Here is a 23,890-nt window from a genome sequence, read left to right on the forward strand (position 1 = left end):
AACCCCGGGGTGCGGGGCTCTGCCCCGGGAGCCCCCGCCCGGCCTCCCCCCTTCCCTCCCTCCCCAGCCCCGGCTCCGAGCAGCGGCCGCGGCCTGGGCGGTGGCGGGCACCGGGCCCGGGGCCCTGCAGCCCGGCGAGGCGGGGGGCGGGGGGGTGGGGCGGGGGGCTCCGTCCGACACCGCGGGCACCGGGGGCGGTCAGGGCCCGGCCGGGACGCGGGGCAGGGACCTCGAGCCCGCAGCCGCCGCTGGGGAAGGCCCGGCCCGGCCCGCGCCGCCTCCCCGCCGGGGTTGGGGGGAGGGGGCTCGGGGCGCCCGCTCCGGCCGCGGCGCTCCCGGGGCTCGGGGCTCGGGGTCCGGCGCCCGCTCGGGGCCCGCGGCCGGCGGCAGCGCGCGGCGGGGGCGGGGACGGGGCCGGGCGGGGGCGGGGGCGGCCGTGGGCCCGCCCGGGCCGGGGAGGCGGCGGCGGCGGCGGCAGGTGGTGCCGAGCAGCCGCAGGACGGAGCGGAGCCGCAGCCGCCATTAGACAATAGGCGCCGGCGGCGGGGCGGGAGCGGCGCGGGGCGAGCGGCGCGGCCGGGGGGGGGCGGCCGCGGGGCCGGGCCCGGCGCGGACAAAGGCGGCGGCGGCGGCGGGCGCGGGACCGGCACCGGGACCGGCACCGAGAGCGGGAGCGGGAGCTGGGCCGCTCGGCGCGGGGGCCGAGCCGCAGCCTGACATGATGTTTCCACAAAGCCGGCACTCGGTACGGCGCGGCCGGGCGCGGGAGCCCCCGCGGGGCCGGGCCCGGGGCCGCTGCGGGGCGGGGCGGGGCCGGGCACCGGGGGGCCGCGGGCCGGGCCTCGAGAGCCGCCCCCGTGCCCCGGCGGGGCGGCCCCGGCGCCTTCACCCCCCCCCCCCCCCCCTCTCCTCCTCCTCCTCCTCCTCTTCCTCTCCCCCCCGGCCCGGGCAGCCGAGCGGGTCCCGGGGAGGGCGGGGGGGGGGGGGGCGAGCCTCGGGCGGGTGACCTTGGGCTCGGCCCCTTGCCCTCGGGCGCCGCCGCCCCCGGTCCCCCGCCGGTCTCGGTCCCCCCCCCCGGCGGCGGGGCGCCTCTGCCGGCTGGGGGCAGCGCCGCGCGCCCCCCGCCCCGCTGGGTGCCCAGCGCCGTCTCGTGTCGTTCAAGGGCTCCTCTCACCTGCCGCAGCAGCTGAAGTTCACCACCTCCGACTCCTGCGACCGCATCAAGGACGAGTTCCAGCTCCTGCAGGCCCAGTACCACAGGTACGTGCGGCTCGGGGGTGCCCGGAGAGCTCCCGGCGCTGCCCTGCGCGGAGCCAACCGGGGCACCCGCACGGACCCGGCTGCGGCTTGGGCTGTGAGGCCGGAGGAGCTGCCTGCGGGACGGCGTTTGTGCCCGGGCAGGAGCCGGCCGAGCAGAGCGTGAGGTCCTCCTGCCCCGGCCAGGCCTCTCCTCTGAGCGCAGCCCAGCCGGGGCTGTGTGGAGGCTTGCCAGGCCTCCCGCGTCTGGCTGGGAGCTTTCCTCGGTTCTTCTCGCTGGCTGCCGTTCCTGGGCTGCGAATGCTGCAGGGAGCGCTTAAATCCAAATGCTTCCGCTTCTCCACATGTGCGTGTGGAAATGCTTCTGCTGGCCCAAACGCTGGCTGCTGGGGGCCGTCGCTTCCTGCGCGTGCTTCAGACGCACACGGGCTTCGGGTCCGGCAGCGCGGTGCCCTTGTGCCTGTGGGCAGCGGGGGCCCAGGAGCAGGCTCGCTGCAGGGGATGCTTCCCCCCTCTGCGGGACTCGACCTGCTCGCAGAGAGGCAGGTTTTGTGCAGGTGAAGCTGTTTCTCGTTTGAAACATAAAACCACTGCACATGCTGGCTGCAGCTGCTTGGCAGGGGAGCTGGAGATTTGTGAAGTGCGAGGAGCAGCGGTGTTTCCTCGTAAGGGTGCAAAGAACCCGGGGGAGAGAGAAAACCCTTTCTTCTGGAGGGTTGTGCTGCACCTGGGCCTCCCTGTGCCACCTGGAAAAGGCCCTGATGCAGCTCAGGAAATGAAGTCAGGCCATCTCTGGCGTGTAGCAGGCAGGCCTCTGCTAGACAGTGTCCCCTGCTGCTGGTATCAGCCGAGGAAACCCAAACGACTGCGGCCGCTGCTTCCCTGCGCCAGGCAGAGCCGTGCAGTCAGTGCCTGGCTGCAGGGCAGCCTTGTGCCGCTTCTCCCGAGTGGGATTGCGGCGGATGCTGGAGCTGGGAGCGGGCTCTGCTGCAGCAGCTGCCGTACGGATGAGACACGGCTGAGCCCAGACCTGCCGCGGGTGCTGGGGTCGTGGTGCCTGCGGAGCCTGCCTGGCTGGGATGGGCTGTGCGGGGCTGCAGGATGCGACTGCTCCATGCTGAGCAGCTCGCTCACGTCCTGCTTGTGGTTTTCTGACTGTTTTCTGGCTTTTCAGCTTGAAGTTGGAATGCGACAAGCTAGCCAGCGAGAAATCAGAGATGCAGCGTCACTACGTCATGGTAAGGGCCTGCCCTGGCAGCGCGTGGGTGGCACGGGTGGGGATGCCAGCAGGGAGCAGGTGCTGCTGCCCGGGTTTTGTTGGCAGAGGCTTTGCCCTCGGAGCAGTGGGTCTGCAGACTGGGCTGGCGTTGGCTTTCCTGAAAGCAGGGCTCCTTGTGCCTCGTGTTTTCTACGTGTGGTGGGCTGCTGAAGTGCAGGGAAGTAGCAGAGTTGTTGGACACAGAAAAGGGATGGGCCCAGTTGGTGGTGGCAGGGTGCCTGCACCCGACAGCCCAGTATTCCTGTGGCAGCCAGGGAGCACCGGGACCGTCCTGGTGATGGGGCAAGGGGGTTCCTGAGCCAGGAGGCTGCACTTCACCTCCATCCGCAGCCCACAGGTGGAGGAGCTGGGGCAGCTTCATCATCCACCCCTGGGGAAGCAGCAGTGGTTCCTCTCTGCAGAGCAGGAGCAAAAAGAGGTCGGGGTGGCTTGGGAGGTACCTGAGCCCTAAGTGCTGCTCAGTAAAGGCAACCTGATGCTTGAGGGCAGCATGGAAGCCAGGTCATTGCCGACAGCGTGACCTTGCTGCCTGCGCCTGGGAACATGGGGGTCCTGTAGCAGGGAGGGGGCTGCAGGAGGCTCCTGGCAAGAGCAGGATGGGGTCTGTGTGCCGGGAGGTCACAGGGTGGGGGTCTGCAGCCAGCTGCCACATGGGAGCCCAGCCCTGCACACCTCCTCACATGCCCAGCAGCCCCACAGCGCCGTCGGGCAGAGCGCCTGCACGTGTGGCCCCGCGCAGCGTGTGCAGCCCCCGGGGCAGTGCCAGGACAAGGCAGAAATGTTGCTACACGGGGGTGGCAGGCTCAGCTGACTCTCAGGAGAAATCCTCTGTGAAGGAGCCATGTCCCTGCTGGCATGGTGACTGTTTGGCTGCTGGGCAGCGCCACTGTCCCCCCGCGTGGAGAGCAGCCCCTGGCAGCACCGGAGGGTGAGGCAGGGCAAGGCTGTGCTGTCCCCTTCCTATCAAGGAGTTAACAGGAGGCTGCGATGCTGCCCATAAAGATGAGGTGGTGCCTGCTTGCCAGCTGCTGCACCTGCCCTGGAAGGAAGAGATAAGACGTAGAAATTAATGCAGCAGCTCTTCAGAGGAGAGTTACGAATTTAAAACCAGAAATGGTGTGGGCAGCCTCTCCGATCTCCTGCGCTGTCTGCATGTCCACACCCTGAGGCTGCAGTGAGCCAGGCGCCCTTGGGATGGGGCTGCGGAGAGCTGGTCCCTGCTGTCCGTACAGGTGTGGGGAAGCCTGGCTCTTAATGCTGCCCCCTTCTCAACAATGAATGATTGCTTCCTGGGCCTCGCAGCCTGCACGGAGACTCTCACACAGCCGCATCTGGAGATGAAATTTATTTGTTTTTCCCTGTAATGCCATCAGTCACCAGCACTAGTAGAGGCGACCGCCCATGGTGCAGAGAGGAGGGTTGCTGCTGGCAGTGCTGAGCTTGAGGCTTCACAGGGTCCTGCCCCGGCACAGGGCTGCTTTGCTCCCTGCACTGCATGCAGGAAGCAAAGAGGGGTTTCTGTGCCTCTGCAAAGCTGCTACAGCTGCTCCAGTTCTTGAATAAGCCACAATTAGCAGCGTGGGGGTCGGGCTCATGCTTCCTGCTCAGTCTCCAGAATGCAAAGAAGCCTCGAGAGCCGGCAGCGGTGCGGGAGCAGACAGAAATAGCCATGATGGCAAGCCAGGCGCTTCTCCGGCTCGTGCAGTTGGTACCGAAGTGACAGTGATCTTCCCTCTTTGAATCAAACGAGCGCAGATGGGGATTTTCTTTCCCTTCTGAAAAATCAGGAGGAGGAGAGGGGCTGAGGGAGGAAACTCCTAAACTCTCAAACAGCCTTAAAAACAGCTTCTTCTAGGGGCCAGGAATCAACTTGTCTTGCCAATAGATTGCTCTGTAGCTACCTGTTGCTGGTAGGGGCCAGGGGGAGCTTTTATTTTTGTGTGTGGTTTTGTGTGTTTCTTTCCACGCAGCTTTTCCCAAACAGCTGGAGCTGTGTGCAGCTGGACGCCTTGCTTGCTTGCTTGCTGGACCCCAGTGGTGATCTCTTCCATTTGCTGCTGAAGCAGCCACGTGGGTGTTAGGACACTGGCCAGGTGTGGCTTGGAGAGCCAGACTGCCTCTGTCGTCCGCGGAGCCCTGAGCCTGCTGGCATGTTTGGAGGCTCTCGCTGTGCTGCAGGGTCTCTGTGAGGGTGTTGGATGGGGCCCAGACGATTCCCAGGTCCTGTCCGCAGCAGCGAGCAGAGCCCCCTGGGCTTGGGTGCCTGGCCTTGGACGTGGGGGGGGGTTGCTGCCTGCAGCTGCCTTTGGTTGCCTCGGCTCTCCTTCCATCCTTGCCCAGCTGTTGTAAAGACACTGATAGGAAAGCAGCGGTGGCTCCCAGCACTGATGCATGGAGCCCCTCTCTCGGGTAGAGATTTGACCTTTTTTGTTCTTTTCTGCCCTGCTCTGCAGTATTACGAGATGTCCTACGGGCTGAATATTGAAATGCACAAACAGGTAGGGGAAGGCATTTCCAAGTGCTTTAATTCCTGGGGAGGGTGGGCTGTCTGCCGGGCTTTGTCCCCATCACTTCAGTGGTATTTCAAGAACTGGAAATGCCATGAGCCTGTAAAATGTCAAAGCTGCTTTTGGGATTGCCAGCTCCTGGGTGGGGGAGAACATTCACGTTTTGCCCCCTTGACCTTAAAAACATGTTTTCTTGTTGGGAGGAAAATTAATTGACCTGGCAAAAAGCTGCCTTTGCAAAACCTTCCAGAAGGTGGGGAGCCTGCCTGGGGATGCTGCGGGTCTGGGTGCCCCGAGCCAGGCTGCATGGGGACGTGGAGCCTCAATTCAATGAGCGATGCCTCCCCCTCCCCCGGCCCTGCAGGTGCCCCAGGAGGCTGCTGCCCTCCGAGCCAGCGGCGTTCCCTTTGGTGTGGTTCCTTGTGTGATGTTGGAGCTGCCGAGAGCCTCCTCGTGATGGAAGGAGGCTCTGCTGCAGCCCGGATGAGTTCGTTCATTACCCTCGCTGGTGGTTAAGTTGTTAATTATCCCCAGTGGCTAATTACCTGTGCTGTTAACAACATGAGCCTCCTTCAGCTTCCAGTCACAGTCATCTGTATATGCCCTGGCTCAGCTAAAAGCCTCTTAGCACAGTTCTGCTCCCTGCAAACGCACGTAGAGCCTCCAATCCCATCGCCCTGTTCGCTAAGCCCGTGGGACGGGCTGCACTGGGAGGGAAACCTGCAGCTTGCTGAGAGGCTTTGAACCATCACTGCCATCCCACGAGGTTTCCCAGCCCATGTCAGTGCTTGCCTAAACCCTCTGGCTCCCCGTTCCTTTTGAATCTGGTGGAAAGCGAGTTGCAAAGGGCCAAGAGCTTCACTCTTCCCCAGCAGAAAACCTTTAATGCCCCCAAACCCTGGCACCTGCTTGGCTGAGGTTACCGCAGGAGCTGCCTCCGGCCCCATCATCTCGGCGTAGGCTCGGTGTTACCCGCTCAGCTGGGGGGCAGGGGGAGGAGGGGGGCGGCTGGAGGTGCCCAGCAGCTGGCCTGGGGGGCAGAGCCAAGGCTGCAGCAGCGTGCCTGCCTGCCTGCCTCTGCACGGTGCGCACAGCTCCATGCATCCCCCACCTGGGTCTGTAATAAATTTTCTCTCTGGTTGCTCCTGACTTCATTAATTTAATACCAGGGGAAGAGAATATTGAAAACTTGCTCTTTGCAGTCAGCAGCGTGGATTTATTTAACTGTTTGGGGGGGCTGGGGCTTTGGGGTGAGGTGTCCCCATGCAAACCAGGACGCTGCCGGGCTCTCTGACTTGGGGGAGGCAGTGCACAGGGTGGGTGCCGCAGGGTCCCCTGATGCCATTCCTCTCTGTTTTTCCCACCCTCCAGGCTGAAATCGTCAAGAGGCTCAACGGGATTTGCGCACAGGTCCTTCCCTACCTCTCACAGGAGGTAACTGCCTGGCAAGGGGGTGTTGGTTCCAGGGAGCGGGGCCCAGCACACACGGACCCCAGCTCCTCGCACCCCTGCCCTGTGGGATCAGCCCTTCTGAAGAGGTTTGGCCCCAAGTCCGAGCAGGCCCCCAGGCCGCGCTGTCTGTCTGTCCCCTTGGTGCAGCCACGGCCGGGCTGTGTTTGCGCCGCTCCCACGACTCCCAGTTCAGCTGCTTGTAGCTGGTGCTGGAAGCAATGGGCAGCGAACTGGGGAGGAGGGCACTAAAAAGCACCTCCATGCAGCTCCTCTGGACTGAGCTGCTCTGCCCCACTAACTGTCCTGGCTGATGGGCTCCTCCCACCCCCCTGAGGAATGAATTGGGAGGGGGGTGCTGCAGCACCCTCGGTGCCGGCTGTCCCCAGCCACCCCGAGGCTGAGCGCTTCCTCGTGCTCTGGTGAGGAGCTGTGGGGTGGGGGCTGTGGGGTGGGGGCTGTGTTTCTAGGTCTGGATTAGCTCTGGGGCTGGGGAGTAGACTGAGCTGCTGTCCCCTGCCTGCTTTGGGTGAAGACAGAGGCTGGCTGATCAGATCAGAGCTGGCTAATAACTAAGCCACGACTAAACCTGTTGTATCTTAATGCAGCACGTTCCCCCTCCCCAGCCCCGTCCTTCTGCCGAGATGGAAAGAAAAAGCCACTTGCTGGAGTGAAAGGGCCAGGCCTGGTAGTAGGGGACCATGTGGGGTTGAGCAGCCTCCGTGTGTGTGTGTGTGTGCGTGCCAGCCCTGCTGGGTCCCTGTTCTCCTTCCCTTCCATGTCTGAAATGACCCCAAATTCCTCTGTTCTCCCTCCAGCATCAGCAGCAAGTCTTGGGAGCCATTGAACGAGCCAAGCAGGTGACAGCACCAGAACTGAACTCCATCATCCGTGTACGTGGTGCATGTGTACGTGGTTTGGGGGGAGGGGGGCTGGTTTTGGTACCTTGGGCCTCCGTGGCAGAGCTGAGGCCCCGTGGGATGGCAGCTCCGCGTGCTGGGACAGCCCTGCTGGCGTGGGCTGGCTTTAGCCAGGCTCTTCGGGATGTGGCTTGGCTTTGCGGGGGGTGTGGGCTCCTGCCGCATCCCACAGGTTGTAAAGAGAGGCTTTGGTTTGGGGCAGGATCTGCAGCAGCTCCTGGGTGTGAAAACACCATCTGCTCGTGGTCAAGGCTGGGAGGGGTTTAACCACGTCCTTGGGGAGTGCCGGTGGCCGAGCTGGGCCTCCTAGGGCTGGGGACTCGGTGCTGAGCCTTCTCAGGAGGCTGCTGCAGCCCGAGGAGGCTGGGCTGTGCCCCCCCGGCGCTGGGTGCCGGTGCTCTGGGTTGAGCCCAGCCCCTGGCACAGGCTCTGCTGAGGCAGCAGGACTGGGGGGGACGCCGGGGCCCCTTGAAATGACGACTCCCCGCTCCCCTCCCCCTGTCCGCCCCTCGTTCCCTACAGCAGCAGCTCCAAGCGCACCAGCTCTCACAGCTCCAAGCCCTGGCGCTGCCTCTGACTCCGCTGCCCGTGGGGCTGCAGCCCCCGTCCCTCCCCGCTGTCAGCGCCGGCTCCGGCCTCCTCTCGCTCTCGGCCCTGGGCTCCCAGGGGCACCTGACCAAGGAGGACAAGAACGGCCATGACGGGGATGCCCACCAAGATGACGATGGGGAGAAGTCGGATTAGAGAGAAGGGGCCGGGGCTGGGGGGTCAATGCCAGATGCAGCATCCGCGGGCGGTGGTGGGGCCGGGGGGCGCCCCACCGCTGGGCAGCCCCCGCGGCACCGCCATGGCAGCCACTGCGTGGCCCCCCCTCCCCGCCGTGCCCGGCCTGGCTCTGACTTGGGCTTCTCCGGGGGTGCCACGGCCCCTGCCTGCTGCTCCCCCTCGGTATTTAACGATGACCCTCGTTCCTACCGGTTTCTGCACAACCCCCTGCTGGGACCCCTGCCCCACCGCCCCCCACCCCACCCCAGGCGCTCCCCATCTCCTTGCGTCTCCGGCCCCTGCGCTCGCACCGGCCGGTCCTTGCTGTTCTGCATGTCTCTGTTTTTAACCAGTCCCGCAGCACCACCGCAGTTCCCTGCGTCCAGCCACCGGGTGTTCTCCTCGCGCTGCTCCTTGGCCTCGGGCTGGGGGGGGTCCCTCTGCCTGCTCCCCTCGGCAGAGCACTGGCTGCCGGGGGGCTGGGGTCTGGGACTGGCCGAGGGGCAGGTGGGCGCCTGGGAGCTCCCTTGGTCCCTTCCCTGCACTCCCCCATAGAGGATACAGCAGCTTTCTCTGTTCTTATCTCCGTGCGCTAGCGTGTCTTCTAAAAAAAAAAAAAAACAAAAATGGAACAAAAAAAATAAAATTAAATAATAATCTGGTGTTTGTATATAGTCCTTTAGAAAGATCTTGTTTTGCTTTTTGTGTTTAATCACTTGACCTATAATAAGAGGAACTGAAAATGCTGTATCAAGGACGTACAAGCTGTGCCTTTCAAATAAAGAAATAAGAAGGTTGGTTAAGACGGTGACGTGTTGCCTGTTTTCTTGCCGCTTTGGGATGACTTAAAAGGACTTCTCTGTGCCCCAACTTCCCACCCCCGCACCCGAAGCCAGCCCCAGCCAGGGGGTTCCCCACTAGGGATGGGGGCTGGAGGCGACACCCCTGGTTCTGGCTTCTCTCCAGGTCTTGTTTCAGCAGCTGCTGGCAGGAGGAGGACGATTTCTGCGCCTTTCGCTCCTGGCCGTGCTGGGCTGGGGCCTGCTGGAGCAGGGCAGAGGGTGCCAGGACAGCAGCACCTGAGGGGGGAGAGGCAGCCAGGGGCAGGCACCCCGCATGGTGCGGGGGCTGCCGCGGGGCTGCTGCCACCCACACGTGGTGTTCCTGTCCCCCAGGGCCGCAGGGGATGCTGCTGCTGCTGCTGCTGCGGTCTCGCCCCTTGGGAGAGTCTGGCCTGCGTTGCCCTGGGGCTGAGGTTGCTGTAATGGAATTGGCTCTTAATAATTAGAGCCCGGCCTCTGGCTCGGCAGCCTGCTCTGCCCTGATAACATCTTCCTCTATCTCTCCCAGGCCAGCTGGAGTGGGAAAATTCTCTCCCCCAGGAGGAGGCTGTGGGGCTCGGTGCCTCGTGGTGCTGTGGGATGGGGCCCTGTGGGGTCCGGGGGGCGGCGGCCGCAGCGCCTCATCCCGATGGCACCCAGCAAAGACTGGGATGAGCGCCCGAGGGGGAGATTTGCTGGGATTTGCTGAACCAGCTCAGGCCTGGCACACCAAGGGCTGAGGGAAGGCACACGGAGCTGCCCCAATGCCCAATGGGGGCTGCTGGGGCTGCAGCCCCGGCCCTGTGCCCCTGGCCCTGCTCCCCTCCTGGGGCTGGTGCGGCCGTGCAGCACCTCGGATGGGGTACAGGACCAGGCGGCTGTGGGGTCAGGACTGTGCTCTCGTCAGCCAAATGCTGACACCTGGACAGCACGAACATGGAGCAGGATGCAGCTGAGGCCCGGGGGGCAGGCTCCTGACACGGGCTTGAGAACCACACGGGGGTCTCTGAGGTCTGGCTGCGGGCAGGGGCTCAGCCCCGTCCCTGCTGCCCTGCGTGGGCCCGGAGCAGAGCTGCTGCTGCGTGGCACAAGCTGGCCGGGCCTCAGCACTGCAGCAGGGGCAGGAGCCACACGTGGCTGGCCTGGCGTTTGCCCCAGCCCCTGGGCTGTGCGGGGCGAGCTCCAGGAGCTGGCAAAGCAGCACCAGTAGCTGGAGCCTGACCCCAGGTCCCGCAGCTGCTCCGAGGGCCTCGCCAAAGCCGAGCAAGCAGGATTCCCGTGTGAAAGGGCAACACAGCTTCGGGCCAGGGGCTGCTGCGGAACGGCAGTTGCTAAAACCATCTCTGCTCTGTAAGTGCTGCTGAAAATCCCGCTGGGAACGTGCTGGCTGCAGGGGGGGGCTGAAGCTTTTCAAGCGCTTTCACCTCGAGGTCACTGGTTCAGACTCAGCCTGGGGGCAGGGAGCACAGTAAGTGGATGTTATTCCTGATGGATGTGCAAGGGAGGAGGATTTAGGAGAAATTGGTCTGGGGCATTTTCAGGCTGGAGACTTCAGAGGAACAGACGTCCCTGTTGTTAGAGCTAATTAGCAGCCTTGGTTTGGTGGGCAAGGGGTCGAACAAACCACGAGGCTGCTGGCTGAACATCCTCAGCTGCCGGCAGGCTGGGAGCTGCTCCTAACAGGGCTGCGGGCATTTCCTTGCTCCCTGCGGGAGGCTAACTTGCTTCAAAGCATACAGACAGAGCTTTCGGGCTCTCCAAATCCCCTGCAGATGCTGAATCTTGTGCTCCACTCCTGAATCGTGCTGGCGTCACAGTCGAGGCATTTCTCTGGGCAGCGGGTGGCACCCTGATATCCACCTCCCCCCCCCCCCCCACGGCTGACCAGTGCCGTGGTTCCCCATGCTCCCAGCCTGGCTCTGCACCCACTGTATCAGCTTCTGGATTGCCCAGGGAAGTCATTTCTTGAGGCACCATACCAGACCTGGGCTCAAATCTGTCCCGCCCCATACCCGCAGCAGAAAAAAATACTAATAAAACACACAAAAGGGTTAAAAATCCCCCCTTGACTCTCCCAGTAGACACAAACTTGAGGAAGCAGCATTGGTGTCCAGACAGGCTATTCCACCTTGGAACCGCCCCATCACCAGAGCCGCACGCCGGTCCTGCCTTGGCAGAAGAGGCTCAAGGCACATGAGCAGCAGGCGCTGCGGGGCCCCCAAAGCACTGCCGATTGAGGCTGATTGAAGATTGGCTCCTGGCAGAGAAACCACTTCTGAGGACGTGGTACAAGAGCGGGAGGTGATGTGTGCAGAGTGGCTGTGAGCCAGCCCTCCTGGCACAGGGATCCTTAGAAAAGCTCCATGAAGCCCTGGCTCAGCTGGGGAGGGGACAGGGGACAACGTCGGGGCTGCCCCCGGAACCTGCTGGGGCAGAACCTGCTGGGGCAGAGCCCTGTGCCCTGCCAGTGGGGCAGCCCAGCGCTCGGTCCTGGCTTGACATCGATTCCTGCTCGCAGCTCTCAGGGGCTGAGCAGGACCCTGCTGTCTCGCATCACTTCCCCTACCACCTGCCTGTCACTGGAGAGGTGATAAAATGGCATCTTTCCTCCTTGACGAGGTGAGCTGCTGCCAGTTTCTCGCTGGGTCAAGCAGGTGTCCTCACCTTTTTGCCTCTCAGTCCATCCTCCACAGCTTCTTCCTCGAGGCCAGATCCCTGGCGTCACTGCAGTAACAGCGGGAATTGCCTCGATCGCATCCCCCCCTCCCGGCTCCCACCCTCCTCATTTTTCAGCACAGCTTTGCTTGAAACAATGGCACAGCCTGCAAGCCAGGAATGCTTTGCAGCGTGGCGGAGCAGGGCCTCCTTCCCAATTCATCACTAATGCAGGAACGCCAAGCCCTTCCTGGCTGCAGCGAGCACGAGATAAAAGCTAAAAGAGGCATCAATAATTAAAAACCACTCAAAGCCGGTAAGTGCAAACAGGAGCCAACGCGCAAATCGAAAGCAGCGCCAGAGACGGGAGTCTGTCAGCTGCCGGCCTGCTTTAAGGGCTCCCAAATCTCTGCGGCGTCCCCGCAGCCGTGTGGTGACAAAAGGGCCCCCCCTCCACTCAGGGCAGTGCCGGGCCCCCCCCCCCCCTCCCCCCCGAGCTGCCCCGGGGTCAGGGCCCCGCATCGCAGGGCACGGCCCCAGGATCCCCGGAGCGGGGAGCGGGGAGCCCCCAGTCCTGGGAGCGGAGCCCCCGCCCCCCCCCAGCACAGGCTCGGCTCCTGCTGCCCCCCCCCCCCCCCCGCGGTTCCCCCGCTCCCCCCGTGCTCAGCCCAGGACCGGCCCCCGCCGGTGCCGGCCGCAGCCGTGATGCGAAGCGCGGCGCTGCCGGGCCCAGCGGGGAACACCCGGCCCCGGGCTCAGCTGCGGCACCCCCGGTTCCGCCGCCCCCGGGAGCCCCCGGGCGGCCGCGGGGAGGGAGGGGGGGAAGCGGCGCTCCCCTGCCTCGACTCCCCCGGGGCGGCTCCCGCCCGGCACCGCCCCGAGGGGGGCTCCGGGCGGCTCCGGGCCGGGGGGGGGCCGGGGGGGCCGGGCCCGGCTCGGAACGGCCCCGGCGGGTGCGAGGCGCCCCCGGGCTCAGCCCCCGCCGCGCTCCCGCCGCCGGCCCCACGTTACTTTGAGTGGCAGCCGCCGCCCGCCGCAAGGCCTTGTGGGCCGCGAGGCCCGGCCCGCCCGGCCCGCCCGCGCCGGAGGCCCCGCGCCCGGCGGCGCTGGGCCGCGGCCCCCCGGTCCTGAGCGGCGCCACCACCGCGGGCCCCTGGCGGGCGGCGGGAGGGACGGGCGGGCCCCGAGGGGCGGCCGCGCCCCGCGAGCGAAGGGAGAAAGACTACGGCTCCCAGCGTGCCCCGCGGCGCCCCGGCTGGGGCTCCGGCGGCTCGCCCGCTTCCGATTGGCTTCCCCGGGACGCGCGTCACGAACCCATGTGGGAGCGGGACGGAGCGATTGGCCGGGTGCTCCCGCGGCCGCAGCCAATGGCGAGCGCGGTCCCCGCCGCGGCGGGCTGCGAGGCTGCTTAAGGTGGCGCGGGGCCGCCCCCTCCCGGGGCCCCACCGGCGCCCCCCGCGGGGCCGCGCCACCTTAAGCGCGCCTCGGCCGGGCGGCGGCGGCTCCGCCGAGCGGGGACCCCCCGCGCCCCCCCCCAACCCCCCGCCCCTCCCCCCCCTCCGCCCCATGGGGGCCCCGCCGCCGGCCCCGGGCAGCCCCCCCCGACCCCCCCCGACGCCCCCCGGCCCCCCCCGGCCCCCGCCCGCCGGCCGCGCCCCGCCCGGCCCCGGCCCCGCCGGCCCCCGCCCACCCGCGGCGCAGGCGGCGGAGCCGGGGCTGCCCCCGGCGGCGGCGGCGGGGCGGGGGCGGCGCCCCCAGGATGTTCCCGCAGCCCGTGAGTAGCGGGGCCGGGCGGCGCGGGGGCGGCGCGGGGGCGGCGGGGCCGGGCCGGGGGCGGCCTCACGCAGCGGCCGGGGCCGGTGTCGGTGTGTCCGCAGCCCCCCGCCCCCCCCTCCCGGCCCCCCAAGTTCTCGGTCCCGGAGACCTGCGAGCGGCTGAAGGAGGAGTTCCGCCTGCTGCAGGCGCAGTGCCACAGGTCGGGGGCGGCGGCGGAGCGGGTCGGGGTCCCAGGGGCAGCGCCACCGGGGGGGAGCCCCGCGGGGCAGGGAGGAGGGGGGGGGGCGCGGAGCTCCCCGGGCCCGGGGGATGGGGGGGGATCAAGGGGGGGGTCGGGGGGCCGGGGGCTCGTGAGCGAGGCCGCGGCCCCCCCTCTGCAGCCTGAAGCTGGAGTGCGAGAAGCTGCTGAGCGAGAGGACGGAGCTGCAGCGGCACTGCGTGATGGTGAGCGCCCCGAGGCTGCCCCGGGGGGGCCGGGGGCTTCCCCGCCCCCCCCCTGCCGGGGGCGCCTCGCTGGGGCTCTCCTGGGCGCTGCCCCGGGGGGGGGCAGGGGCCGGGCGGTGTTGGTCGCGGTTCCCGGTGGCAGCTGCTGCTCCGTGCCGCCTGAGCCCGGAGCTGTGCCCGGGGGGGGCGTTTCTTTTTGTTTATTTATTCGAATTTCGGGGCTCTCGCGAGCCCCCTGTCCTGCTTCTCCCAGGGAGGGGCTCTGGGAGCTGCGGGGGGCTGGAGCTGCAGGCAGGGCGGGCTGGGGGGGGCTGTGGGAAGGAGGGGAAGAGGCTGGGAGCTGCAGGACAGAGCAGAATTCCCGCTCCTTCAGCACTTGGCACACCGGAGGGCCCGGTCGTACGTAACCCATCCCCATCCCATCCCCTAGGTCCCAGCCCCCTGCCCGGGCGACGACAGCCCCTTCTCTGGGGCCGGGGTGCCCGCAGGGGGGGAGCTGCGTCGGGGCGGCTGCACCGGGCTCACGGCACAGCGAGGGGGGTGGCGACAGGAGGGCCGGGGCAGGGCCGGGGGGGGAGGGGGGGGGCTGGCAGCTCCTGAGCTGGCTCTGCTGTGACTTTGCTTTCAGTACTACGAGATGTCCTACGGGCTGAACATCGAAATGCACAAGCAGGTAAGCAGGGAGGAGAGCAGGAGGGGGGGGGGGGAGGCTGCCGGGAGCACGGTGACTGCCCCGTCCCTGCAGCACCGGGGGGCACGGCACAGCTCTGAGCAAGGGTCTGGCCTGCAGAGGGGTTGAGCGCTGTCAGGTCATGCAGCGCTGAGTTCTGCAGGTGCCTTGGGACAGGGCTTGCTCCCCGCCATCCCAAAGCACTTCTGAAAGTGTGGCTGTGGATCCCAAATCCCCGTGCAGGCGCCTCCCCGCTGCAGCTCCCTGGGGCCCCAGGCTCAGGAGGGAGCGTGGAGGAAGCAGCAAGAGCTGGAGCCCAGAGGCAACTGGATTGTCTTTCTTTTCTTTTCTCTTTTCTTTTTTTTTTTTTTAATCCCCTTTTCCTTTCCTGAAGCCAGAGGAGTATTTTCACCCTTCCCTGGTTCCCCTTTTGTTCCAGCGTTAATTTGCTTTCCCTCTTCAGATTTATCAATCCAGTCATCACGGGCTCTCTGCCAGGGAAATTAGTTTGGACCAATGCCTGACAAAGTGGCAAGTCAACTGCCATATTCCTCCAGCTGGCTCAGCCCCTCCGAGTTTGCTCCTTTTGTTAGCAGGAAGGCTCACAGAGCCCTCGAGCACGTTCCTGCTGGCCCCGTGCGCTCCGAGCTCCGGCGGGGCAGGGAGCCAGAGGTGGCCTGGTCGCACGGGGCCAGGCAGCTGGGGAGGGTGAGCCCCCTGCCCTGAGTCGACTCCAGGCCCTGCCTGGGCAGGGGGTGTCTGGAGCCGGGGGTCCCTGTCTCCTGGGACCCCTGGTGCAGGGGGTAAAGGGCGGGGGCTGGAGCAGCAGCTGTGGGGACCTGGGGGTGACCTGGGTGCTGGGGGGGCAGCCTGTGCCCTCCCTGGGGCGCAGGCAGCCTCGGGGAGCAGCCTGTAAATGTTCCCTTTGTTCTCTGCGGCTTTGTGCCTGGTTTGACCTCTCTGCAAGGCTGTCAGAGATTGTAGGAAACCTGAGATGAGAAAACACTTCAGAGCAGCCAATCCCTCTGCTGGCGAGAGCCAGGCTGGGTTCGTGGGCTGGGAGGGGAGGGTCAGGTTTTCCCTGGGAAACGTGGCTGGGGGGCCTGGCTGGAGGCTTCGGCCCCTTCCCCAGGAAAGGCTCTTTGCTGTGGGGGGGCTGGGGGCTTCCCTGGCTGGGGAAGGTGCCCCAGGCCCTCCGCATTGCTCTGCTGCTGCCCGCTGGGACAGGGGCAGCCGAGGCGCGGGCGGGTGTCCCAGTAGTGCCTGTGGGGTCCCCTGGAGAGGGGGTGGGGGTGGCAGGGGGGGCCCGGCATCGCTGTGTGAATTCTGTGCCCCCCCCGCTCCCCTCTGGCACCGAGCCCGGTGCTCGGGGAGAGGAAGCAGGATGCTGGTGGCCCCGCGCCAGCGCTGGCGGCTCTCCCTGCCAGCCTGCGGCAGCCCGCGAAGCCACGCCGGGCTGGGGCTCAGCGCAGCCAGCTGGATGCGAGGGGCTGAGCGCGGAGCTCGGCTTGGCCCGGCTCCACAGGCGTTTGGGAGTCGGGTTCCCTCCCGTGTGTCCGGGAGGACCTGGCAGCTGGGGGGGGTCCCGCAGCCCTGGCGGCGGCCCTCCCTTGGCAGCAGCTCAGGAAATCCCTGCGGGGAGGATTTGCGCAGGGGCAGCCTGTGTCCCCAGGGTGCTCGGCCACCCCGCTGGGGGGCTGGAGGGGCTGACAGCCCTGTGGCTGTGCTGAAAGCTGCCTCCTCTTGCAGGCGGAGATCGTCAAGAGGCTGCATGCCATCTGTGCACAGATCCTACCGCTCCTGGCGCAGGAGGTGAGTGGGGGGCGTGCACCCAAAGGGCGAACCTGGGCCAGGCCGAGCGCGGGTGGGCAGCGAGGGGAATCTGCAGCACCCAGGCTGAACAGGGGGCTGCAGAGCCCCAGGGCGGCTGGGCGGGACGCGGGGCCGTGCGGTGCCCCAGCCGGCAGCGCCGAGCGCCCTCCCTCCCCGTGCTCTTGGTCACAGCACCAGCAGCAGGTCCTGCAGGCGGTGGAGCGCGCCAAGCAGGTGACGATGGCGGAGCTCAACAGCATCGTCGGGGTGAGTCGTGCTGCCCGGCTGGTGAGGGAAGGCTCTGTCCTGCTCCAGGCAACGTGCTCTGATGATGGGGGAAGGGCTTCAGTGCTCTGACAAGCCCAGGGCTGGTCTCCAGTGGTGGCTGGGGTTTGCTGCTGGGCAGTGGAGACGGTGGAGAGCCCGCGGGATCATCCCCGGCAACCTGGACCAAAGCAGGGGGAGCCCAGCTCGGGTCCTCTGCCATGTCTCAGGGATCATGTCCACGGGGAGGGGACACCTGCGGTGCCCTGGGTGGGAAGGGGCAGGCGCTGTGACCCCACCATGCAGCCTGGATGGCTGCTCCCTGCCTGGTCCCTGTCTTGCACTCATCTCATCGTGTTGGGGCACCAGGCGTGTCCGGCACACGGCCGCCCCCTCCCAGGACCGAGGACCGTTTGCTCTTTCTTTTCCAGCAGCAGCAGCTACAGCAGCTTTCCCACCACGTCCCCCCCGTGGCACTGACACCGCACCCCTCCAGCGTGCAGCTGCCCAGCCTGGCCGGGGCCAGCGGCGCAGCGGGGCTCCTGGCCCTCTCGGGGGCACTGATGGTGCAGTCGCAGCTGGCTGCCAAGGAGGACAGAGCCCAGGACGGGGAGAGCAGAGGTGAGGGGCCGAGCACAGCTGGATCAGCCCTTCTGAGCTTGGCTGAACCTGTGCAGGGCGGACAGCCCAGAGGTGCCCACGCGTGCCGGGAGGAATTCTGCTGCCTGCTCTGCCTCTTCCCCAGGGCTCCCTGACGCTGGCAGCCGCTCCCTGGGGCCAGGAGGAGCGGCAGGCACTGAGTGACAGACCCAGCTAATTAAGTATCTGCAGCCCTGGGAGGCTGGCTCTGTTTTTGGCCAAGGGAACGGCTGCCTTGCCGTGATGGCTCCCAGGAGCACGCGGGGGGTGGCCGTGTGTGCAGCAGGGTCTGCGCCCGTCCCCTTGGGGACCTGTGTCCTCCTGCAACCCTGGGTGTTCTTAGTGTGAGGGTGCCCCCTCCGAGGGGCAGCTGGGCAGGTGTGAGACCCCTGCCACAGAGAAACGCTTCCTGCTCGCACCAGGTAAGTATCCATAGGCCAAAGTGGAGGCTTTACAGGAAAATCTGTGCTACACCTGTGGGAGAAATCGTGGGAGGCAGGGGGCTGTGGGAGGGCATCCAGAACACACGGCCATGCTGAGAACTTGGTGCTTGCTAAACAGTGCTAATTCCTCGTCCTTCTGGTGCCTCCTCCTATCACGATCACAAAGTGCTTTACAAACATCATCAATATTTAATCATTGTTAAATCAGTTCTGTGAACGCTACTGGCAGGCCCAGGCCAAGTTACCAGCAACACCCAGCACTGCCGGTGCCTTGTTCCCGGAGCGCTCACCAAGGAGCCAGCGCTGGGGGCTTTGTGATGGGTGAATGGGTGCGGGGCAGTGTCCGTGGGCAGTGGGGGTGTGCTGCTGTGGAGGCTGGGGGTGCACGGCCCCACCACTGACAGCGTCTTTCCTTCTCCTGCTCTGCTTTGCCGGTGCCGACCTGTCTGGTCCTGCTGCTGCACGGGCTGCAGAGCACAGCCCCGGCCGAGTAAGTCATGGCAGCACCTCGGGGGGGGCACGGAGCCTGTCCTTAGCCCCCTGGAGCTGCTGCTCCCCCCTCCCCACGGAGCCTCCCCGGGTCACCGCAGGAGGCTGTGGCAGGGCAGCACGCGGTGCCGGCCTTTGAGGCTTGGCTCGTTCCCCCTGTGCCACCCCTCACACCTCCCCTCTGCTGCTCAGAGCGTTTCAGCGTCCCCTCCGGAGAGCCCCCCCACCGAGGAGCGGACGGGGGGCACAGGGCTGAAGCGGAAACGGGAGGAGAGGGACCCGGCTGGGCATGATGTGAGTGCTGCAGAGCGGGTGTGGGGGTGCAGGGGCATCGCTGCCAGCCCTGGGGTGCAGAAATCCTGCAAGGAGACGTGAAAACAGCCAAAAGCCCCCAGGGATGGCGTGGGCAGCCGCCTGCAGGGCTAGAGCTCGTCCAGCCTCACACCCCTGACTGAGCCTTCCTGGGCTTCTCCCCTGTGCAGGATAGCGATGGGGACAAGAGTGACTGCAACCTGGTGGTGGATGAGGTAAGCCCAGGCTGCCGCAGGTACCGAAGCCTTGCTGGATACCAGGCTCAAGCTCTGAGCATTGGGTTCGGGACACTGGTTGCTGAGGTTGGGGCTCGCTGGGCTCCTGTGCTGGAGCAGCCAGCTGGGCCGTGTGCCAGCCCTGCTCGGATGCGTTCCTGCCAGCCGAGGCTGGTTCTGAGCGCGGTGCTGGGGGCTGAGGCTGTGCCAGCCAGAGCTTGGCTTTGCCAGCTGCAGACCTGGCTCCACTTTGCAGCCTCTCGGTGCCTCTCCTGCAGCATCCCGCGGGAAGCCAGGGCGGGCGCCCTGGGGACCTGGGCTCGCTGCTCACGCCGTGGTGGTGGTGGTGGGAGCAGGGGTGCACTGAGGGGACTCGGGGGGGCAGCAGTGCAGCTGCCAGGCCCTGCTGCTGCAGCCTTCCCCAGCCACCCAGGCAGGTACAGCAGTGCTGCAGCCCAGCCCTGATATTCTTGGCAGAGGTGATGTTTTTGGGGACATCCCTTTTCCTCCCAGGGAGGACTGGGGAGGGACAGCACATGTGTGTTTTTTTTTGTTGTTGTTGTTTGTTTGCTTTTTTCCTCCTGTCACTTCCCAAGAAAATATAAGCTCTGGGAGGAACCTCAGCTGGGATTTCTGCAGAAAATGGCACATTAAAAACTGCTCAGTGGTGTAATTGCGGTGATAAAAATCACAGCCCTAATTGAATGGTTATAGGAGTGCAAGAGCTGACGGGCGGCCTCGCCTCTGGAGCTGCTCCTGTCTGCCCTCCCGTGCAGAGGGGCTGCAGCCTCCTGCTCTCTGAAGACCCTTTTCTCTCCCCAGGACCCCCGCTCTGAGTCCAGCAGCCCCGGTCAGGCACCCAGCAGCCAGCTCCCACCAGCCCGGGACGTGCCCCAGAGCCCTGCCTCCGGTGGTGCCTCCGGTGCCTCCAGCCAGAGTGGGACCCCCCTGCGGCTGCAGGACCAGGGGCTGGTAAGGGGCAGCGCTGGGGCAGCGCGGGCTGTGGGGCAGCAGGGCTTGCGATGGGGACGGGGTTGCTCTGCTGTGCTCGATGCTGAGCGTCCCGCACGGGGGGCAGAGGTTGGTGCCGGCGGGAGAGGTTAATCGTCTGCTAGGCGAGGGCCCAGCTCTGCAGGTATTTTCCATCTGGCTGCCTGCAGGATTCCCCAGAGCTGCTCTGAGCAATTGATTTTTTTTATTATTTTTTATTTTTTCCCTTCCCCCATCACCAAGCACCGGCCCAATTCTCAGATTGAAACATCAGCGAGGGGGAGGGCCAGCTCTGTCACCCCTGGCCCTCCCGGCCGCTGCAGGGAGCCCGAAGCGATTCGTCCTTGCCAGCCCTGGGGTCAGGAGCCGGCTGTGGGCGCGGGGAGCAGCGAGCGGCTGCTCCCCAGGACAATCGGATTAGAGCAGACAAAGCGCCCTGAGCAATCTGCCAGCACAGCACGCAGCTTTGCTCTGTTATTAATTTTTTTTTTTTTCTTTTGCTGGTGTCGACAAAATCCCCAGGCAGAAAAAGAAGAAGAAATAGGAGAGGCATGAAAAAAGAGAGGACTGAACTGGCCGTGGGGACGGGAGAGGCTGGTCACTCCCGAGCTGTCCCTGGCCCCCCCCAGGCGAGGGCAATGTCCCGTGGGGAGCAGCGGAGCCGTGCCCAAGGGGCCCCTTTCCGCAGGGGCTTGCTTGGGGCCGTGCTGCCGGCAGCTGAGGCTGCTCTTCCTTTGCCTTGCAGCCGGACCCCCCAGCCTCCACATCCTCCGTGTCCCCTCCGCCCTGTGATGCCCTCACACCTGGCCTGGGGCCGAGCTCAGCTGCGCTCCTCCGGCAGCCTCCAGCCAAGGCGCCGGCCATGGACAGCACCGGTGAGCGCCCGGGGCTGGGCTGAGCGGTTTGGCTCCGTGTTACCAAACCACAGCGAACGTGCGCGCTGGTGCATTGCCACGTCCTGAAAGCACAAGGACGGGGGTTCAGCCGTGGTGGAGATTCACCGGATCCTGGGCCAGTCACGCTCCCTCCTCCTGCCTCGCATCCTTCAGGACGTTTCAGGAGTTGGAGGGCTGAGGGCTGGGGGAGAGCTGGGCCCGTGGCCAGCCAAAGGGCACAGGAGGTGTTAGAAGGAGGACAGATAGCACGGTGGGGGGGGTGAACTAAAGCCAGAGTGGAGATGTTAATCCCTTGGCTGGGCTGGAAAATTACAGAGGTTTAGCAAAAATTGACTTGGAATCGATTTCAGTAAGCCCCAAAGCCCCGGTGGCAGGGACACGGGGGCCTCGTGGCCGTGCTGAGGCCCCAGCAGGATGTGGCCCTCTGCTCTCCGGACCCGTGTGCCAGGCCCGTGGCTGGTGGAGCTCAGGGGCCGTCCCCCTCTGCTGCCCAGGCCCGAGCTTTCCTTCTCCTCCTCCTCCTCCTCCTCCTCCTCCTCTCCCTTCAGGGGCTCTCCCTGGGCTCAGGGCCGGGCACCCTTTCCTTTGGGTGCTGCTCTCCCTCTGTGGGCTGGGCCCAGCGGCCGCGTCTCTTCTCCTGCAGCTCTGCGCAGCCCCCTGAGCATCTCCAGCCCCTTCGCCGCCTCCTTTGGGCTGCTGCCCCACGCCGCCCTCAATGGCGAGCTCACAGCCCCTGGCATGTACGTGGGCATCCACCTCCCGCCGCAGGTCAGCAGCACCGTCATGTACGGACGCTCGCCGATGGTAAGTTACCGAGGGACAGCCCCTTGTGCCTGTCCCCACGGTGCCCACGCAGCTGCAGGGAGCTCAGCAGGGGCTGTCCACGAAGATGGGGTCCCTGCTTGGGGGGGGGGGGGGCTTGGTTTGGGCACTGGAGGCTGCAGTGCCCCCTGAGAAGCCCCCGCTGACTCTGGATGTTTGTGGCTGTGTTCTCGGGAGCCCGCTGCTCAGCCTGTGCCCCTTTGTGCAGGTGGCTTTCGAGTCGCATCCTCACCTGAGGGCTTCCGCGCTCCCAGCGTCGCTCTGCACCGTCCCTGCAGGGAAGCCGTAAGTGTGGCTGCGGCAGCGAGGGGCAGGTGGGGGGTCTCACACCACAGCTGTGGCCAACGCATTTGTTTCATTCCAGCCATTTACTGACAAACAAGGAGCTGGCCATTAGAGCTGACTGCAGCCCTGTTAGCCAGACCGCTGCAGGTGCCCTCTGCCCAGCGGGAGCATGGCTGAGGGGAGAACGCAGCTCCTGCACCCCAGCCACCCTCAGGGATTGCTCACGTCTCCCGTCTGTCCCCCTGCAGTGCCTACTCCTTCCATGTCAGCGCCGACGGGCAGATGCAGCCGGTGCCGTTCCCCCCTGACGCCCTCCTGGGCTCTGGCATCCCCCGGCACGCGCGGCAGCTCCACACCCTGGCCCACGGCGAGGTGGTGTGCGCCGTCACCATCAGCAACTCCACGCGCCACGTCTACACCGGGGGCAAGGGCTGCGTGAAGGTGTGGGACGTGGGGCAGCCGGGCACCAAGACGGCCGTGGCTCAGCTGGACTGCTTGGTATGTGGGGGGCAGCAAGTGTTTTGTTTTTTTTGGGGGGAGGAGGGGAGGGAATGCACCCCTGCTAGCATGGAGGGGGTTCGGTCCCCCCACGCCTGTGATGCTGCAGCCATCGGCTCCTTCTTCCCTTGCTGGTCCCTGTGCTTGCCATCCAGAACCGTGACAACTACATCCGCTCCTGCAAGCTGCTCCCCGACGGCCGCAGCCTGATCGTGGGGGGGGAGGCCAGCACCCTGTCCATCTGGGACCTGGCGGCCCCCACGCCCCGCATCAAGGCCGAGCTCACCTCCTCCGCCCCCGCCTGCTACGCCCTGGCCATCAGCCCCGACGCCAAAGTCTGCTTCTCCTGCTGCAGCGACGGCAACATCGTGGTGTGGGACCTGCAGAACCAGACCATGGTGAGGTGCGTGGGGGTCTGGGGCACAAGGAGAGGTCAGCGAGGGAGGAGATGGCTTCTGGGTGGGGGTGGGGAGCAGACAGACAGCCCTGACAGCAGCAGCCTCGCACAATTTCCTCCGCTACCTACGCCCACAGGCAGTTCCAGGGCCACACGGATGGTGCCAGCTGCATCGACATCTCCAACTATGGCACCAAGCTGTGGACGGGGGGGCTGGACAACACGGTGCGGTGCTGGGACCTGCGGGAAGGGCGGCAGCTGCAGCAGCACGACTTCAGCTCCCAGGTAAGGACCGGGGCTGGATGAGCCCTGTGGGGCTGGGCCCTGCCTGCCTGACCTCCCTGCTCCCAGATCTTCTCCCTGGGGCACTGCCCAACGGGTGAGTGGCTGGCGGTGGGCATGGAGAGCAGCAACGTGGAGATCCTGCACGTGAGCAAGCCCGACAAGTACCAGCTGCACCTCCACGAGAGCTGCGTCCTCTCCCTCAAGTTCGCCGCCTGCGGTAGGTGCCTGCGTGGGCTGGGGGCTGCTTAGTGCAGGCTCCGAGCTGCTGTCGCCCTGCAGATCCACTCCGCCAGCAGACCGGGCTTTGTGTCCTGTCCTAGGGAAGTGGTTTGTGAGCACGGGGAAGGACAACCTGCTCAACGCCTGGCGCACGCCCTATGGTGCCAGCATCTTCCAGGTGAGCTGGGGGAGGCGGAGCGGGGAGGGGGTCTGCACCCACCCTGCCCTCACCCCCGACCCTCATCACTGCTTCCTCTTTCCAGTCCAAAGAGTCCTCCTCCGTGCTGAGCTGTGACATCTCTGTCAATGACAAATTCATTGTCACGGGCTCTGGCGACAAGAAGGCCACGGTGTACGAGGTGGTGTACTGAGGGCCCAGACCCGCCCTGTGCCTGGCTGCGGCAGGAGTGGCTCTGCTGCCCTCCTGCTCCCTCCCCTCTTCTCCCAGCAGCCAGAACCCAGCTGGGGCGGGGGGGGTGACACACTGGGGGGCACAGGGGCTGGGGAGGAGAGATCCAGGCACTCCCCAACCTAGGGGATTTGGCAGGGGTACGACCAGGTGCCTGCCAGCCCTGGAGGCCCAGGGCAAGGGAGAAAGGCCAGAGCTCGGCGTTGCTCCCCTGTTACTGCTACTGATTTAACAGCACCGATTTTCTGCTGCAGAACCAGCTGTAAATTATCAGTAAAGAGATGTATTTAACAGTGTTTTCACTTTCTTCCTAATAAAAAAGGAACAAAAGCACTGTCAGTGTGGTTGCAGGGGGCTGAGCACCACTCCACA

General features: G+C 65.7%; 2 protein-coding genes across 9 annotated transcripts; both read left to right on the top strand.

Moving 5' to 3' along the window:
• Positions 1-528: 528 nt before the first annotated feature.
• Positions 529-8,980, top strand: TLE5 (TLE family member 5, transcriptional modulator). 2 transcript variants are annotated; one of them, XM_027472586.3, is made up of 7 exons: positions 529-745; positions 1,163-1,260; positions 2,432-2,495; positions 4,990-5,034; positions 6,415-6,477; positions 7,311-7,385; positions 7,938-8,980. In XM_027472586.3, exons 1-7 carry the CDS (start codon positions 719-721, stop codon positions 8,154-8,156), a joined length of 591 nt encoding a protein of 196 aa, XP_027328387.1. In that variant the 5' UTR covers positions 529-718; the 3' UTR covers positions 8,157-8,980. The 2 variants fall into 2 exon arrangements, with proteins under 2 accessions (XP_027328387.1, XP_027328385.1); XM_027472584.3 differs by having other exon boundaries at positions 531-745; positions 7,935-8,980.
• Positions 8,981-13,397: 4,417 nt separating this feature from the next.
• On the top strand, positions 13,398-23,851 carry TLE2 (TLE family member 2, transcriptional corepressor). 7 transcript variants are annotated; one of them, XM_038169294.2, is made up of 20 exons: positions 13,398-13,427; positions 13,531-13,628; positions 13,810-13,873; positions 14,502-14,546; positions 16,293-16,355; positions 16,548-16,622; positions 17,051-17,240; positions 18,175-18,191; positions 18,383-18,484; positions 18,673-18,717; positions 19,540-19,689; positions 20,453-20,582; positions 21,247-21,407; positions 21,634-21,710; positions 21,959-22,208; positions 22,364-22,611; positions 22,743-22,890; positions 22,957-23,107; positions 23,211-23,287; positions 23,373-23,851. In XM_038169294.2, exons 1-20 carry the CDS (start codon positions 13,413-13,415, stop codon positions 23,478-23,480), a joined length of 2,214 nt encoding a protein of 737 aa, XP_038025222.2. In that variant the 5' UTR covers positions 13,398-13,412; the 3' UTR covers positions 23,481-23,851. The 7 variants fall into 7 exon arrangements, 5 of the variants coding, with proteins under 5 accessions (XP_038025222.2, XP_027328356.3, XP_071885222.1 ...); XM_027472555.3 differs by having other exon boundaries at positions 17,054-17,240; XR_011805240.1 differs by lacking the exon at positions 23,373-23,851 and having other exon boundaries at positions 22,364-22,606.
• Positions 23,852-23,890: the final 39 nt, after the last annotated feature.

This window comes from Anas platyrhynchos, chromosome 29, assembly GCF_047663525.1.
Source record: "Anas platyrhynchos isolate ZD024472 breed Pekin duck chromosome 29, IASCAAS_PekinDuck_T2T, whole genome shotgun sequence".
In the NCBI taxonomy this organism is placed as follows: Eukaryota; Metazoa; Chordata; class Aves; order Anseriformes; family Anatidae; genus Anas; species Anas platyrhynchos.

What these genes read in the sequence shown, in the direction of transcription:
- TLE5 (XM_027472584.3), top strand. Translation starts at nt 719, where the DNA reads ATGATGTTTCCACAAAGCCGGCACTCG. An exon ending in TGCAGCGTCACTACGTCATG is followed by an intron (nt 2,496 to 4,989) that starts GTAAGGGCCTGC and finishes CCTGCTCTGCAG; the next exon opens with TATTACGAGATGTCCTACGG. An exon ending in ATATTGAAATGCACAAACAG is followed by an intron (nt 5,035 to 6,414) that starts GTAGGGGAAGGC and finishes CCCACCCTCCAG; the next exon opens with GCTGAAATCGTCAAGAGGCT.
- TLE2 (XM_038169294.2), top strand. An exon ending in AGCTCAACAGCATCGTCGGG is followed by an intron (nt 16,623 to 17,050) that starts GTGAGTCGTGCT and finishes TTTCTTTTCCAG; the next exon opens with CAGCAGCAGCTACAGCAGCT. An exon ending in ACCGTCCCTGCAGGGAAGCC is followed by an intron (nt 21,711 to 21,958) that starts GTAAGTGTGGCT and finishes GTCCCCCTGCAG; the next exon opens with TGCCTACTCCTTCCATGTCA.